Here is a 12,514-nt window from a genome sequence, read left to right on the forward strand (position 1 = left end):
TTAAACAATTATAGCACACTTTCTGTAAATCCGATAAACTTCATTTCACTTCTCAAATATCACTGTGTGTGTCTCCTATATGATATATTTAACTGACATTTTTATCGTAACAACCAACGATTTATACAGGAAAATCATGATGATTAACAAGGTTGCCCAAACTTTAGCATCCCACTGTATAACTGCACTGCACCAGAGCAAATGAGATGTAGAAATGTTTCCTTGTAATAAACCCTGTTAATGCCTGTATCAAACAGCACTTGAACCCTAATAAGAATGGTTTGCTGGAATTACAGAGCTGTATAATGGCAATTTGGATCCCCAGTCAGTGCAGCAAAGTGTAATAGTTCCTACTACCCAGGCTGTAACATCCCCTACTGAACCCTGTTCAACACAAATGCTGTGGAATGATTCCTCCCTATCCTTTCTCTAGACCTTGAATAATCTTTCCCTGCACTTGTAAATCGTCTTTTTAGCACAATGAAGTCTCTCCTAGCACTGTCCCTAGCACCTGCTGACGTGTCTCCCTGCACTGGAAAATAGCAAAATCCAAGATGGCTGAGGCTATTTATAAGGCTGTAACATCACAGGGCTGGCTGCTGATTAGCTGCATGCACAGCATTATGGGTGATCCTGCGTTCCCAGAGTTCCTTGCTCCATGTCCTCACACGTGCAGCAGCCATATAGATTTTGTTTTTTAAATATACTTTATTTTTTTTAATTTTTTTTCATGCAATATTGAAGTGTGAAGTTCAGGTGACTATATTGCTTTTCAATCCGTACTCCCCTGCACTGATGTGTATGGGAGTACGGATTCCCTTGTGGCTGCACTGAGCTCTGTACAGCCAGGAGCTGTATCGCACATTGCTGCTCCTATCTGTACCAGGGCTGCTCTCTGAAAGCTTGGCATAGATGTGCGATGCCATGGTTCAGTAGAGAAAGGCACAGGCAGAGGTGCAATGTGCAATGCTGAGTTGCTGCCCTGAGCCTGCTCGTTCTGCTGTGCTAAAGTCTTAAATGGTGCAGAGTCTAGCAAAGTGGAGTGAGCGGGCAGGCCCAGGGCAGGAACACAGCATAGCACTTCACTCCTCTCCTACTCTATAGCGCTTATCTGTCTGTTCTCCTGTACACTGCTGTGGAGTACGGATTCCCCTGGAGCCGCACTGAACGCTGTATAGGCAGGAGCTCCATAGCATATCACTGCTATTGTCTGTACCAGTGATACTTTCCTAAAGCCTGGCATAGATGTGCTATGCTGTACTTTAGCAGAGCAGGCACAGGGAGTGGAGCAATGTGCTATGATGAGTTCCTGCCCTGTGTCTGCTCACTCCACTCTGCTAGACCCTGCACCATGCAAGGCTTTAGAACAGCGGACTGAGCAAGAGCGGGGCAGAAGCTCAGCATTGCACCTTGCTCCTGCTCTGCTAGACCCTGCACCATGCAAGGCTTTAGAACAGTGGACCGAGCGAGTGCGGGGCAGAAGCTCAGAATTGCACCTTGCTCCTGCTCTGCTAGACCCTGCACCATGCAAGGCTTTAAAACAGCGGACTGAGCGAGAGCGGGGCAGAAGCTCAGCATTGCACCTTGCTCCTGTGCCTGCTCTGATGAAGCATAGCATAGCACATCTATGCTAGGCTTTCAGAGAGCAGCACTGGTACAGTTATGTGCTATACAGCAAATGCCTGTACAGAGCTCAGTGCAGCGATAGGGGAATATGTAATCCAGAGCAGTGTACGGGAGTACGGATTGCAAAGCGCTAGTCACCTGAAATTCAGGTGCCTATATTGCATGGAAAGCAGAAAAATAAATAAAGTATATTAGAAAAAAAAAACATTTTAGGGGATTTAGAGTAGGTTTTACTGAACTTTATTTATACGCTTAGGTACAGATGCTCCAAATTTAACAAACATGTGTCATTTGATAGAAATTAGCACAAAGTATGCAAAGGCAGACTCAAGGAAAAACTGACTTCAAATATTACCCTGATAATAAATTCCCCCCCAAAGAATTTTCTTTGAAACATTGGAATAGTCTATATTTAATTTGCCAGGAACGCTACCCATTTTTCAAATCATACGTAGTTTCTGCAGTACTATGGTTTTTAATTTATTATTCTTCTCCAAAACGGTGCTCTGATAAAATACCAGCAAACTAGTAGTTTCATGTTTAATAAATCACAATGCTTATTCTTTATCTTTCCCTTGCATTTTGCTGCTAAAAGACCACAAGGGATTTCTTACCTGCTGTGAGTCATACACATTTAACATGTAGTAATTTAATGAAAATGATGCATCATCAGTGGGAGAAAAGATAAAATAAATCTAAACCGCAGAACACATATACACAATTTTTTCCTACTATTTCAAACTGTTCTTTCTGATGATACATTTGTCTCATGTGAAAAGATTAAACTCACTTCTACAAAGCACTGTAGTATAGTAACTGATATGAGCTCCTCATATCAGCAATGATGATTACCGTATTTTTCGCCCCCATAAGATGCACTTTTTTTGGGGGTGGGGGGGGGGGGGTGCAAATACTAATGAGCGCTTCCATTATGGAAGTGGTGAAGGCTCTGTACTTACTGCTTCCTGGTCCTCTGCTGTCGGGTGTGCTGTGGCTGCGCACAGCGTGAGGGCGCTCTGTGACCTAACGCTGTGCGCATCGGGCCACAGCAGAGCCGACGGAGGAGGAGGCAGAAGAGCCCTGGAGAAGAGGAGCGGCAGTCTCCGGAGCAGGAGAGGTAAGTGGATTTTTTATTTTGTCATCTGAGGCTGAAGCTGCTGAAATGAGGTTGGGGCTGCTGCAATGAGGCTGGGGGCTGATTAATTCATGGCTAGGGGCTGATATGAGGCTGGGGGCTGATATATGGTTCGGTGCTGGTATGAGGTATGAGGGTCTCATTCACATTGTGGTCTAAGCTGAGGTCTGATCTGAGGTCTTATTAACATTGGGGGTCTGATCTGAGGTCTGATTAAGGGTCTTATTAACATTGGGGGTCTAATTGGGGCTGTGAGCTTAGGTCTGATTTAACTTTGGAGGTCTGATGGCTGGTCTGATATGAGATCTAATGAAAATATTTTTTTCGTATTGTCCTCCTCTAAAACCTAGGTGTGTCTTATGGGACGGTGCGTCTTATAGGGCAAAACATAGGGTAGTTGTCAAAGTATTTCCCCTCGCCATAACTTTTTGGGTAATTATACGGTAAAAGTATATTTCTCATCTACATATGAAGGAAACAAATCAATCATTCATATCATTTAAAACTTGAAAACTCTCACTATGTAATTTCTACTGTATTTAAGGGTACTCTAAGACCAGGAACCCCTTTTCATATTTACAGTCAGGATGCAGGAATTTAAAAGAAAAATGTGTCGCCTGTCATCAGTGCTCCAGTTCCAGCACCAAGCTCCCTTCTCCTTTAGTTTCAGTCCCCGCTGGACTGAAAGTGTGACATGCCATCTACACGCACATCACTGCTGCCTGCAAGGCTGCATAACCACTGCTGAGGCCACTGATTGTATGTAGACCAACAGTCATCAGAAGCAGGGGAGAAAAGAGCTCCGCACTGGAACCAGAGCACCAGTGACAGCTCTTTTTTCTTAAATCCCTGCACCCTGCCTGGCAATATCAAAATGGCTTAGCAGTCTTGGAGAACCCCTTTAAAGTGCACTTTTTTGCACCTTAATAATTAAATACGGTATACTGATAAATGCTTCCCATAGGACAATATTTCCCTGACTACAAGCAGCTGGTTGTGCTCCACAGTTGCTGTTCACACAATTCTCTATAGATTATCATCAGTCTTATGTAGGATACTGATAAATTCAGGCTTGCCCTGAGGTATGAATGGCCACATGCCCTAGGATCACACAATATACAACTTCCAATTAGGCCCATGGTTAATTTTGTTTAGGGACACAACATACTGTAGGTCAAATCTAAAACAGCTGGTAAATGATATTAAATGGGGTTTTCCACAATAATCATTTTCCACCTATCCATAGGATGGGTGATAAATGATAGGTGGCAGTGGGCCCTAACTATAAGGTCACACAGTCGGGCTTCCTGATGCAGTTTTTGAAGCCAAAACCTGTAGTAAAGAAAAAAAGGAGAAGTAGCATCAGTCCTTTATAGGTTCTCTATTTATTTATTTTTATAATCCATTTTCAGTTCTAAAACCTAACTGTGCGGCCATACCTTACAACTGTGACCACTGTTTGGTATAAACCCAACAGTTTGGAAACTGAAGAGTACAGCGGTGGTTTCCCGTTTAATACACAATCAGAGCAACAGCAAAGGAAGCAAAGGTAATAGTACACAGTGTTCCAAGTCCATTCATAGAATCTGCAATCATTGAGTATATACTAAGTAGAATTGCCCCTTAGGGTGCAGGAATACCCCTTAGGGTGCAGTTTTCATTTTAACAATTAGCTCAATTGAATTTATCTAGTATGCTAGGACCAGGCTCTCTTTATCATAGGAGCTGTACATTCACAGTCTTGTACAGAACGCAGGAGCTTAGTATAATGAGAGCATGCTTTGTCTGATTTTTTTGGACATTATACATGACTTGCATTCCTGACAATAAGTGGTCCATACTGCAATATCTCTGGACAGCTACAAAAGACAATAAAGGGAACCAATCAATTTGAAAATGCACTCTAATCTGCCAGCAGCATGTCATAGAGCAATATGAGCTAAGGAGACAGACATCGTTTTGTTGGAAGATATTCAGGATAACTTGTAAATTGATTAGATTGAAATCCCTGCTCTTTCTATGCTTAATCACTAGCTGTATTCTGCTAATCACTGAGTGAGACCACCCACTGGACTTATAAGCATAGAAAGCACAGTGATTTCAATCAGTGATGCCTGCAGATTGAATACAATTTTCATGGTGACAGCTTCCCTTTAAATATGTACACTGAGAAAGTGATGATGCAGAATATTTCTTAGGCACTTTCCTTTATACTTTTCAAAAGAAAGAAAATCACAGTATCTTTGTGGAACAACCTTACTAGACAGATTATAGTTTTCATACAGAATAATAAAAAAGTAATGCCCTGGAGCAAGGGTACTATGGACATTTGTGAACATTTTCCCTTATTTATCTGTAAAGAATAAATCAAGGCAACTGAACTTACTGTAAATGTCTTGAAAGCGTTTACAGTATGTCCAGTTGCCTTGATTTACTCTTTACAGATATAGCATGACCTGGATAAATGAGAACCTTCACAGACATTTTCCCTTATTGCTACTATGCAAAACCATCAACTCCCTATTTTAGTGCACTTTAAAGGGTTAACTTGCACCATGCTTTATGCTATTGTGTGCACTTATACTGTTTCAAATTTTTTAACTGCTTTTATATGTTTATTGTTATATTTTCGGGTTATTTGCACTATTAATGCACATTTATCTGCACTGCATTGGGGAAAGGATTAATGCACAGAGGGCTAATACTAAGAGACTTTGGGACATTCTACCTAAGCATAGATTTGGAGGACAAAATAGACCCACAGACCTTCTGACTGTCTGGTTAAGCTCTGTTGTTTATGGCTGAAGACTTGTTTATGTCTGGAAAAGCTGCTTAGTCATTCCCATATACTTGTATGCATACTCTAAACAAGTCTATGGGGGACTAAAATTGTTACATTGTTTCTGTTTAGGCTGTGCTTCTCCACTGCACCTCTCTCACTAGAAGGTTCTAGTTCAGCTAAATACTGTATATAAAGAGAGCAGTCAGTCTCTAGTGGTTTGCAGACAGGGACAAGTACTTAGTAGGAGAGACGTTTCCAGACTGCATGAATGACCAGAAGAAAATGCTAAGATGGGGATTCTGACACCACAGACCCATGTGACCAGGTAGTCAGCCTAATGACTGGCTAGCTCAAGCCTTTCCTCGGGATAAAACTTCTTCTGCCTTCCTCTGACCAGGATGAGATTGGAGAAGCCAGCTCAGTGCCTTGCCTGCATTGTTTTGCACTTGAGTTCCTCCAGTAAAGTAGCAGACTGGTTAACCGTAACTCTCTGGACTTATTTTTCATTGACACCATGCCTTTCCATTACTTCTAGAGAGCAGCAACATTTGGTGATACCTCAATGGGGTCCAGGCAACCCAGGATAGCATTGGGACCACCCCAAACCTGACAACTGCAATTGAAAATTGGAGAAAATGGCAAATGATTGAGTAAGCAATATGTGACTGATTATTTTTTGGGATGTAAATTTATCATAACTATATGGCTGGAAAAGGAAAGTCACTTTCTGATACCAATAGAGACATATCAACAAGGAACAATGGATTGAATCTTTGCTAATGGCATATTAACACTGGGTAATGATTTTAAATTGAACATTATTACTTTCTTAACGCAATTTATACTCGTCTTTTATTGTCTGCATTATGAATATATAATTTAGCTTCTGATGACATTATTTTAACAAGGTAGTTTACCTTAATTTCCTATTTCAATGGATGTGACTTAAGCCCTGTGCTCTGATGTGCTGCAGGGAGGAGAAAACACTTGCTGTGGATTCATCCCGGGCCTTGAAGCAGTGCATTAATGAGGCACTCTGCTAATATGAGAGCACATCAGGCTTATAATCAGAGAACTGAGACATACAAAGAGACAGATACATTCATTAATTTCATGAACTGCCAGCTCTAATCTTCATCCTCAAATCCCATGGGATCCTAGTTCTAGAACTGATTATGGAAAGAAGTACAATGCCTAGGCAAAAGTGTAAATATACTTTACAATTTGTGTTAATAGTTTATCTTTCTACATATTTTGTCAGAAGAGTTTAGAATTAACAAGATTAGTTCATAGTCGCCTTTATTCACTGTTAGGATTACTGGATCAATGATGTATGACTCCATAACCTTTCATGCATACCATGCAATCATAACGTTATTAGACTACTGTAAAATTAACAAATAGTGAAATGAGGATAGGAGGAAATCATAAGACCCCAAAAAGGCCAAGTCCAAGGTGCATTAGGGTACCTTCAAACATGTCAGATTTTGTTGCAGAAAATTTCTGTGACTAAAAATCAGTTCCATTAACCTGAATGTGGTTTGTAGAAACCCATGAACTTCCTGCAGATTCAACCAATTCAAATGAATGGAGCTGATTTTCGGTCGCAGAACTTTTCTACATCAAAATCTGCCATGTGTGGAGGCACCCTTAGGCTACATACACACGACCGTAGGTATTCTTCTGTCTGCAAAACATGGATGCAGGCGGTGTGCATGACGTATTTTTCATGGGTCCAAAAGTAGAAATGCCTATTCTTGTCTGCAAAACGGACCCAAATACGATATGTTCTACGATTTGCAGGATGGGCACATGGATGCGGACAGCACTTGGATGACATTTTAGCGAAATGAATCGGTCTGCAAAAAATGAGGATCGGACGCGGAAGAAAAATACGGTCATATAAATGAGGCCTTAGTCTGCATTTGGACCTTTGCCATATTTGGCTTTTGTGTAGTGGTCCACATTTAAAGTGGTTAACTGAGAAATAATATTGATGATTTATCCAAAAGATACGTCATCAATATCACATTGACAGGGGTCCGAGTCCTGGCATCCACGCTGATCAGCTGTTTCGGGAAGCTGCAGTGCTCACCCAAGTTCTGGTGAGCGCAGTGGCATCCTGGGTGCTTACAAAGTACAGCACTGCACATCATATAGCAGCTGTGTTTGGAGCTTAGCACAATTTACTTGAATGGGGCTGACCAGGAATTAGGCCATGTGACCAATGTATGGTGACGTCACATGGCCTAGAAAGAGTCTCTTCTAACAGCTGATCAGCGGGGGGTCCGGACCGCAGACGATCTGATATTGATGACCTATCCTGAGGCTAGGTCATCGATATTAATTCCCAGATAACCCCTTTAACTCTGCAAGTACAGTAATACAGTATATGTCTTACACCGTGGCTAAATGATTTATCATAATGCAGGTAGACAGAGACAGTTGTCACTGAAAACCGGGCTCTTCTTTAAGAAGGCAAAGCAGCTTCTTCACAGAGTTGTATACAGAATAGGGTGATTGCTAAAACTATTACTTTCTAAAACTGCCTGCATACCGTAACCCATACTGTAACCCAAAGATACAAGTAGTCATACCACATACAATGTTTAAAACAAATTTGAATAGCAAGATTTTGGAATTTCTATAAATACTATATTAAAATCTGAGGAGGCTGTATTAAAGGCAAATATAAAAAAGAAAGTTAAGGACCATTACCATAAATGTGCGCTTATGGTACTTGGCTTTAAAGTTGCGCCATTGTAAAGTATATCATGTAATTAAAGTTCCTGATAGGATGCCTGATAGACAAGAAGTGGCAGACAGATGTAATTTGTAACCACTTCTGTCTTCTCTTTTCCAGTCTTTTGATGAATCTATTAGATCCAATGATCATGAGAATGCCATTTTCCCCTGGCCAGATCTGAGCCAGATCACCTCTGCCAGTAACTAATGTAAGAGGTTGTTTTTTCCCGTCTATGGACTGTCAGTTACAGCGTTCAGTTGTTCAGTTTTTTCCACGCGGGTGCATTGCGTTTTGATGTGTTTTTCACGCGCGTGATAAAAAACTGAAGGTTTACAAACACCATCTCTTAGCAACCATCAGTGAAAAACGCATCGCACCCGCACTTGCTTGCGGATGCAATGCGTTTTTCACGCAGCCCCATTCACTTCTATGGGGCCAGGGCTGCGTGAAAAACGCAGAATATAGAACATGCTGCGATTTTCACGCAACGCAGTACTGATGCGTGAAAAACAACGCTCATGTACACAGACCCATTGAAATGAATGGGTCAGGATTCAGTGCGGGTGCTATGCGTTCACGTCACGCATTGCACCAGCGCAGAAAACTCACTTGTGTGAAAGGGGCCTAAGGGAGCATTCTTTTGGTTTGATGGGTTCTAAAGAGGCATCCTTACTATGTGAGTGCTCTAAGTGAGCATGACTGCTCTGAGGGTGTCACTAAGGGGCATCATTACTAGGACACTAAAGGGTCATTGTCACTGTCTGGCGACAATATTACTATGCGCGCACACACACAAAGGGCACTGTAAAAATGTGTGGGACACAAAATGGCACCATTTCTATGTGGGGGCATTGTGTGTTACACAAAGGAGGACATCATTACTGTGTGCGGTCTGCCAATGGCCACGTTGGTTGCTCAAAAACTGCTCTGCTATTACCAAACTGAAATGAGTTACCACTTTTTTTTAATAGAACTCTGCAGGGATCTGCAGCTCCTGGCAGCTTCATGGCAGCCACAGGTATGGCCTGGTAATTAGCTGAAAAGTCTTCCCTGTATGATTGTGCATACAGAGATATGATAGCTGACAATAACTGAATAGGACCGCCCACTGGACTCTTAAGAATAGAAAGCACAGGGATTTTAATAAATAAAATACAAGCTATACTGAATCTTTTCCCAAAACTCCATATCAGTCTTCTTAGCTTCTTCTATTCTGTGACATGCTGCCTGTAGCTCACCTTATTTATTGGGGCAGGTTCCCTTTAAGAATACATTCATGAAGCACCATCTATTTAAGAAAACATTATATTGCTTTAGCCTAGCAGAAAGTTCTAACCACCACTATAATAGCTACTTAAATGTCACTTCACTATAATATAAATTACATTATACGTGTTGTAATATCAAGAACACATTCCATAAGTGTCCCCTTTGTGCATTAGATAAAGTAGAGTGTGGTCGGTGTACTATTAATTTAATCTTTGGTGTGCACATCCTTAACATAAGTGCACTATATCATCTATTTGAAAGTAACGGCTATGGAGCAGTAACAACCTGCACATTACTAACACAACCACAACAGAGCGTGAAGAAAATGCAAGTGATAGACAACCAGAAGCCACCAACAAAATAATCTATTTAATAAGTCCTAGTATTTAACCATGAGATGAAAATCCCCTGAAAAAAAATCCATGAACACTGTAATTAAAGGGGTTATACCATGACTAATGTAAAAAATGAAAATCAAACACCACACAGTGCATGGCGATCTGTTTCTAACAAAGCTAGAACCAGTCCTGTACCTCACATGGATCCAGAGGTATTCCTATTCATTGCTCTGCTAGATTTATATCAAGCTGGCAGCTCTAGGGGAGTGTCTGTTCTGCTGCAGCTAAGGGAGTGTGTCCGTTCTCTCCCTATCACAGCTCAGGAGGTGTGTCCATGCCCTCCCTATCACAGCTCAGGAGGTGTGTCCATGCCCTCCCTAACACAGCTCAGGAGGTGTGTCCATGCCCTCCCTATCACAGCTCAGGAGGTGTGTCCATGCCCTCCCTATCACAGCTCAGGAGGTGTCCATGCTCTCCCTATCACAGCTCAGGAGGTGTGTCCATGCTCTCCCTATCACAGCACAGGAGGCAGTTGAAGGATGAATCTGAGCATTTGCGGCCGTCTCAGTGCGGTGGACAGAGAAATAAGAAAAAAAATAACTGCAGGTAGCGCTATACAGATACATTTTATTGAGTAACTCGGTGGCCATGCTAAATTACATGCAATTACAAAAGTTTTCAGATACAGGTAGTGGTTTGAAAACTGTAGAATATTTTTCATGGGACAACTCCTTTAATAGAGGCAGTCTGTATGTACATTATAAGGCCTCCTGCACACAACCGTATCTGTTTTGCAGTCCACAAATCGTGGATCCACAAAATACGGATGCGGTCTGTGAGCATCCTGCAATTTTCGCGTGACCTGCTGTAAAGAAGCCTATTCTTGTCTGTAAAGCAGACAAGAATAGGACAGGTTCTATTATTTGCAGCCCAGGCGCACGGATACGGACAGCATGCGGATGACATCCGTGTGCTATCCATTTTTTATGTGGCCCCAGAAAAATGAATGGGTCTGTGTGCAAAAAAAATTATATCGGACATGAGCCACAAATACAGTCGTGTGCATGAGACCGTATTAATAGGGCACTCTGAACAGGCAACATAATTATTGATTGCACTCTTAATGGGCACTATTATAAGCAAGGGGCAATGTGCATGGGAACTCTGGACTCCATTATTACAAATGTAGGTGATCTGGATATAATGTTATACATGTTGACCAACTTTTGACAGTGTTGTAGGGCCTGAGGAAAAAGAACCACAATTAAATTAAAGGTGATAAGTTATAAAGACACAAGTTTGGCTTGCTCCAAACACAATAAGGCCCCTTTCACACGAGCGAGTATTCCGCGCGGGTGCAATGCGTGAAGTGAACGCATTGCACCCGCACTGAATCCTGACCCATTAATTTCTATGGGGCTGTTCACATGAGCGGTGATTTTCACGCAACACTTGTGCGTTGCGTGAAAATCGCAGCATGCTCCTCTTTGTGCGTTTTTCACGCAACGCAGGCCCCATAGAAGTGAATGGGGTTGCGTCAAAATCGCAAGCATCTGCAAGCAAGTGCGAATGCGGTGCAATTTTCACGCACGGTTGCTAGGAGACGATCGGGATGGAGACCCGGGAATATAATAGCATTCTGAATACAGAATGCATAGTAAAATAGCGCTGGAAGGGTTAAAAAAAAAATAAAAAAAAATTAACTCACCTTAGTCCACTTGCTCGCGTAGCCCAGCATCTCTTCTGTCTTGATCTTAGCTTTGTGTAGCAACAGTGACCTTTGGTGACGTCACAGTCATCACATGATCCATCACATGATCTTTTACCATGGTGATGGATCATGTGATGACTGTGACGTCACCAAAGGTCCTTGTTGCTACAAAAAGCTAAGATGAAGACAGAAGGAGATGCCGGGCTACGCGAGCAAGTGGACTAAGGTGAGTTAAATACTTTTTAAAAAATTTTTAACCCCTCCAGCGCTATTTTACTATGCATTCTGTATTCAGAATGCTATTATTTTCCCTTATAACCATGTTATAAGGGAAAATAATACAATCTACAGAACACCAATCCCAAGGCCGAACTTCTGTGAAGAAGTTTGGGTTTGGGTACCAAACACGCACGATTTTTCTCACGCGCGTGCAAAACGCATTACAATGTTTTGCACTCGCGCGGAAAAATCGCTGGTGTTCCCGCAACGCCCGTGTGAAAGGGGCCTAAGGCCTCTTTCACACAAACGTGACGGATTAGGTCCGGATGAGTTCAGGGTGCGTTCAGTGAAACTCGCACTTTTTTGCAAGCAAGTTCAGTCAGTTTTGTCTGCGATTGCGTGCAGTTGTTCAGTTTTTTCCCGCGCGGGTGCAATGCGTTTTGATGCATTTTTCACGCGCGTGATAACAAACTGAAGGTTTACAAACAACATCTCTTATCAACCATCAGTGAAAAACGCATTGCACTTGCAATGTATAGAACATGCTGCGATTTTCAAGCAACGCAGAACTGATGCGTGAAAAACAACGCACATGTACACAGACCCACTGAAATAAATGGGTCAGGATTCAGTGCGGGTGCTATGCGTTCAAGCATGGAGGAGTTTAAGCATGCATGGGATAGGCATA

General features: G+C 42.0%; 1 protein-coding gene across 1 annotated transcript in view; it reads right to left on the bottom strand.

Moving 5' to 3' along the window:
* Positions 1–1,296: 1,296 nt before the first annotated feature.
* LOC122923150 (AF4/FMR2 family member 3-like) overlaps positions 1,297–12,514 on the bottom strand; it is a 131,560-nt gene continuing 120,342 nt past the window's right edge. Inside the window, exon 4 of the mRNA XM_044273877.1 lies at positions 1,297–1,635. Coding sequence (XP_044129812.1) covers positions 1,297–1,635 — 339 coding nt within the window. The remainder of the gene's footprint in view (positions 1,636–12,514) is intronic.

This window comes from Bufo gargarizans, unplaced genomic scaffold, assembly GCF_014858855.1.
Source record: "Bufo gargarizans isolate SCDJY-AF-19 unplaced genomic scaffold, ASM1485885v1 original_scaffold_1261_pilon, whole genome shotgun sequence".
Lineage (NCBI taxonomy): Eukaryota > Metazoa > Chordata > Amphibia > Anura > Bufonidae > Bufo > Bufo gargarizans.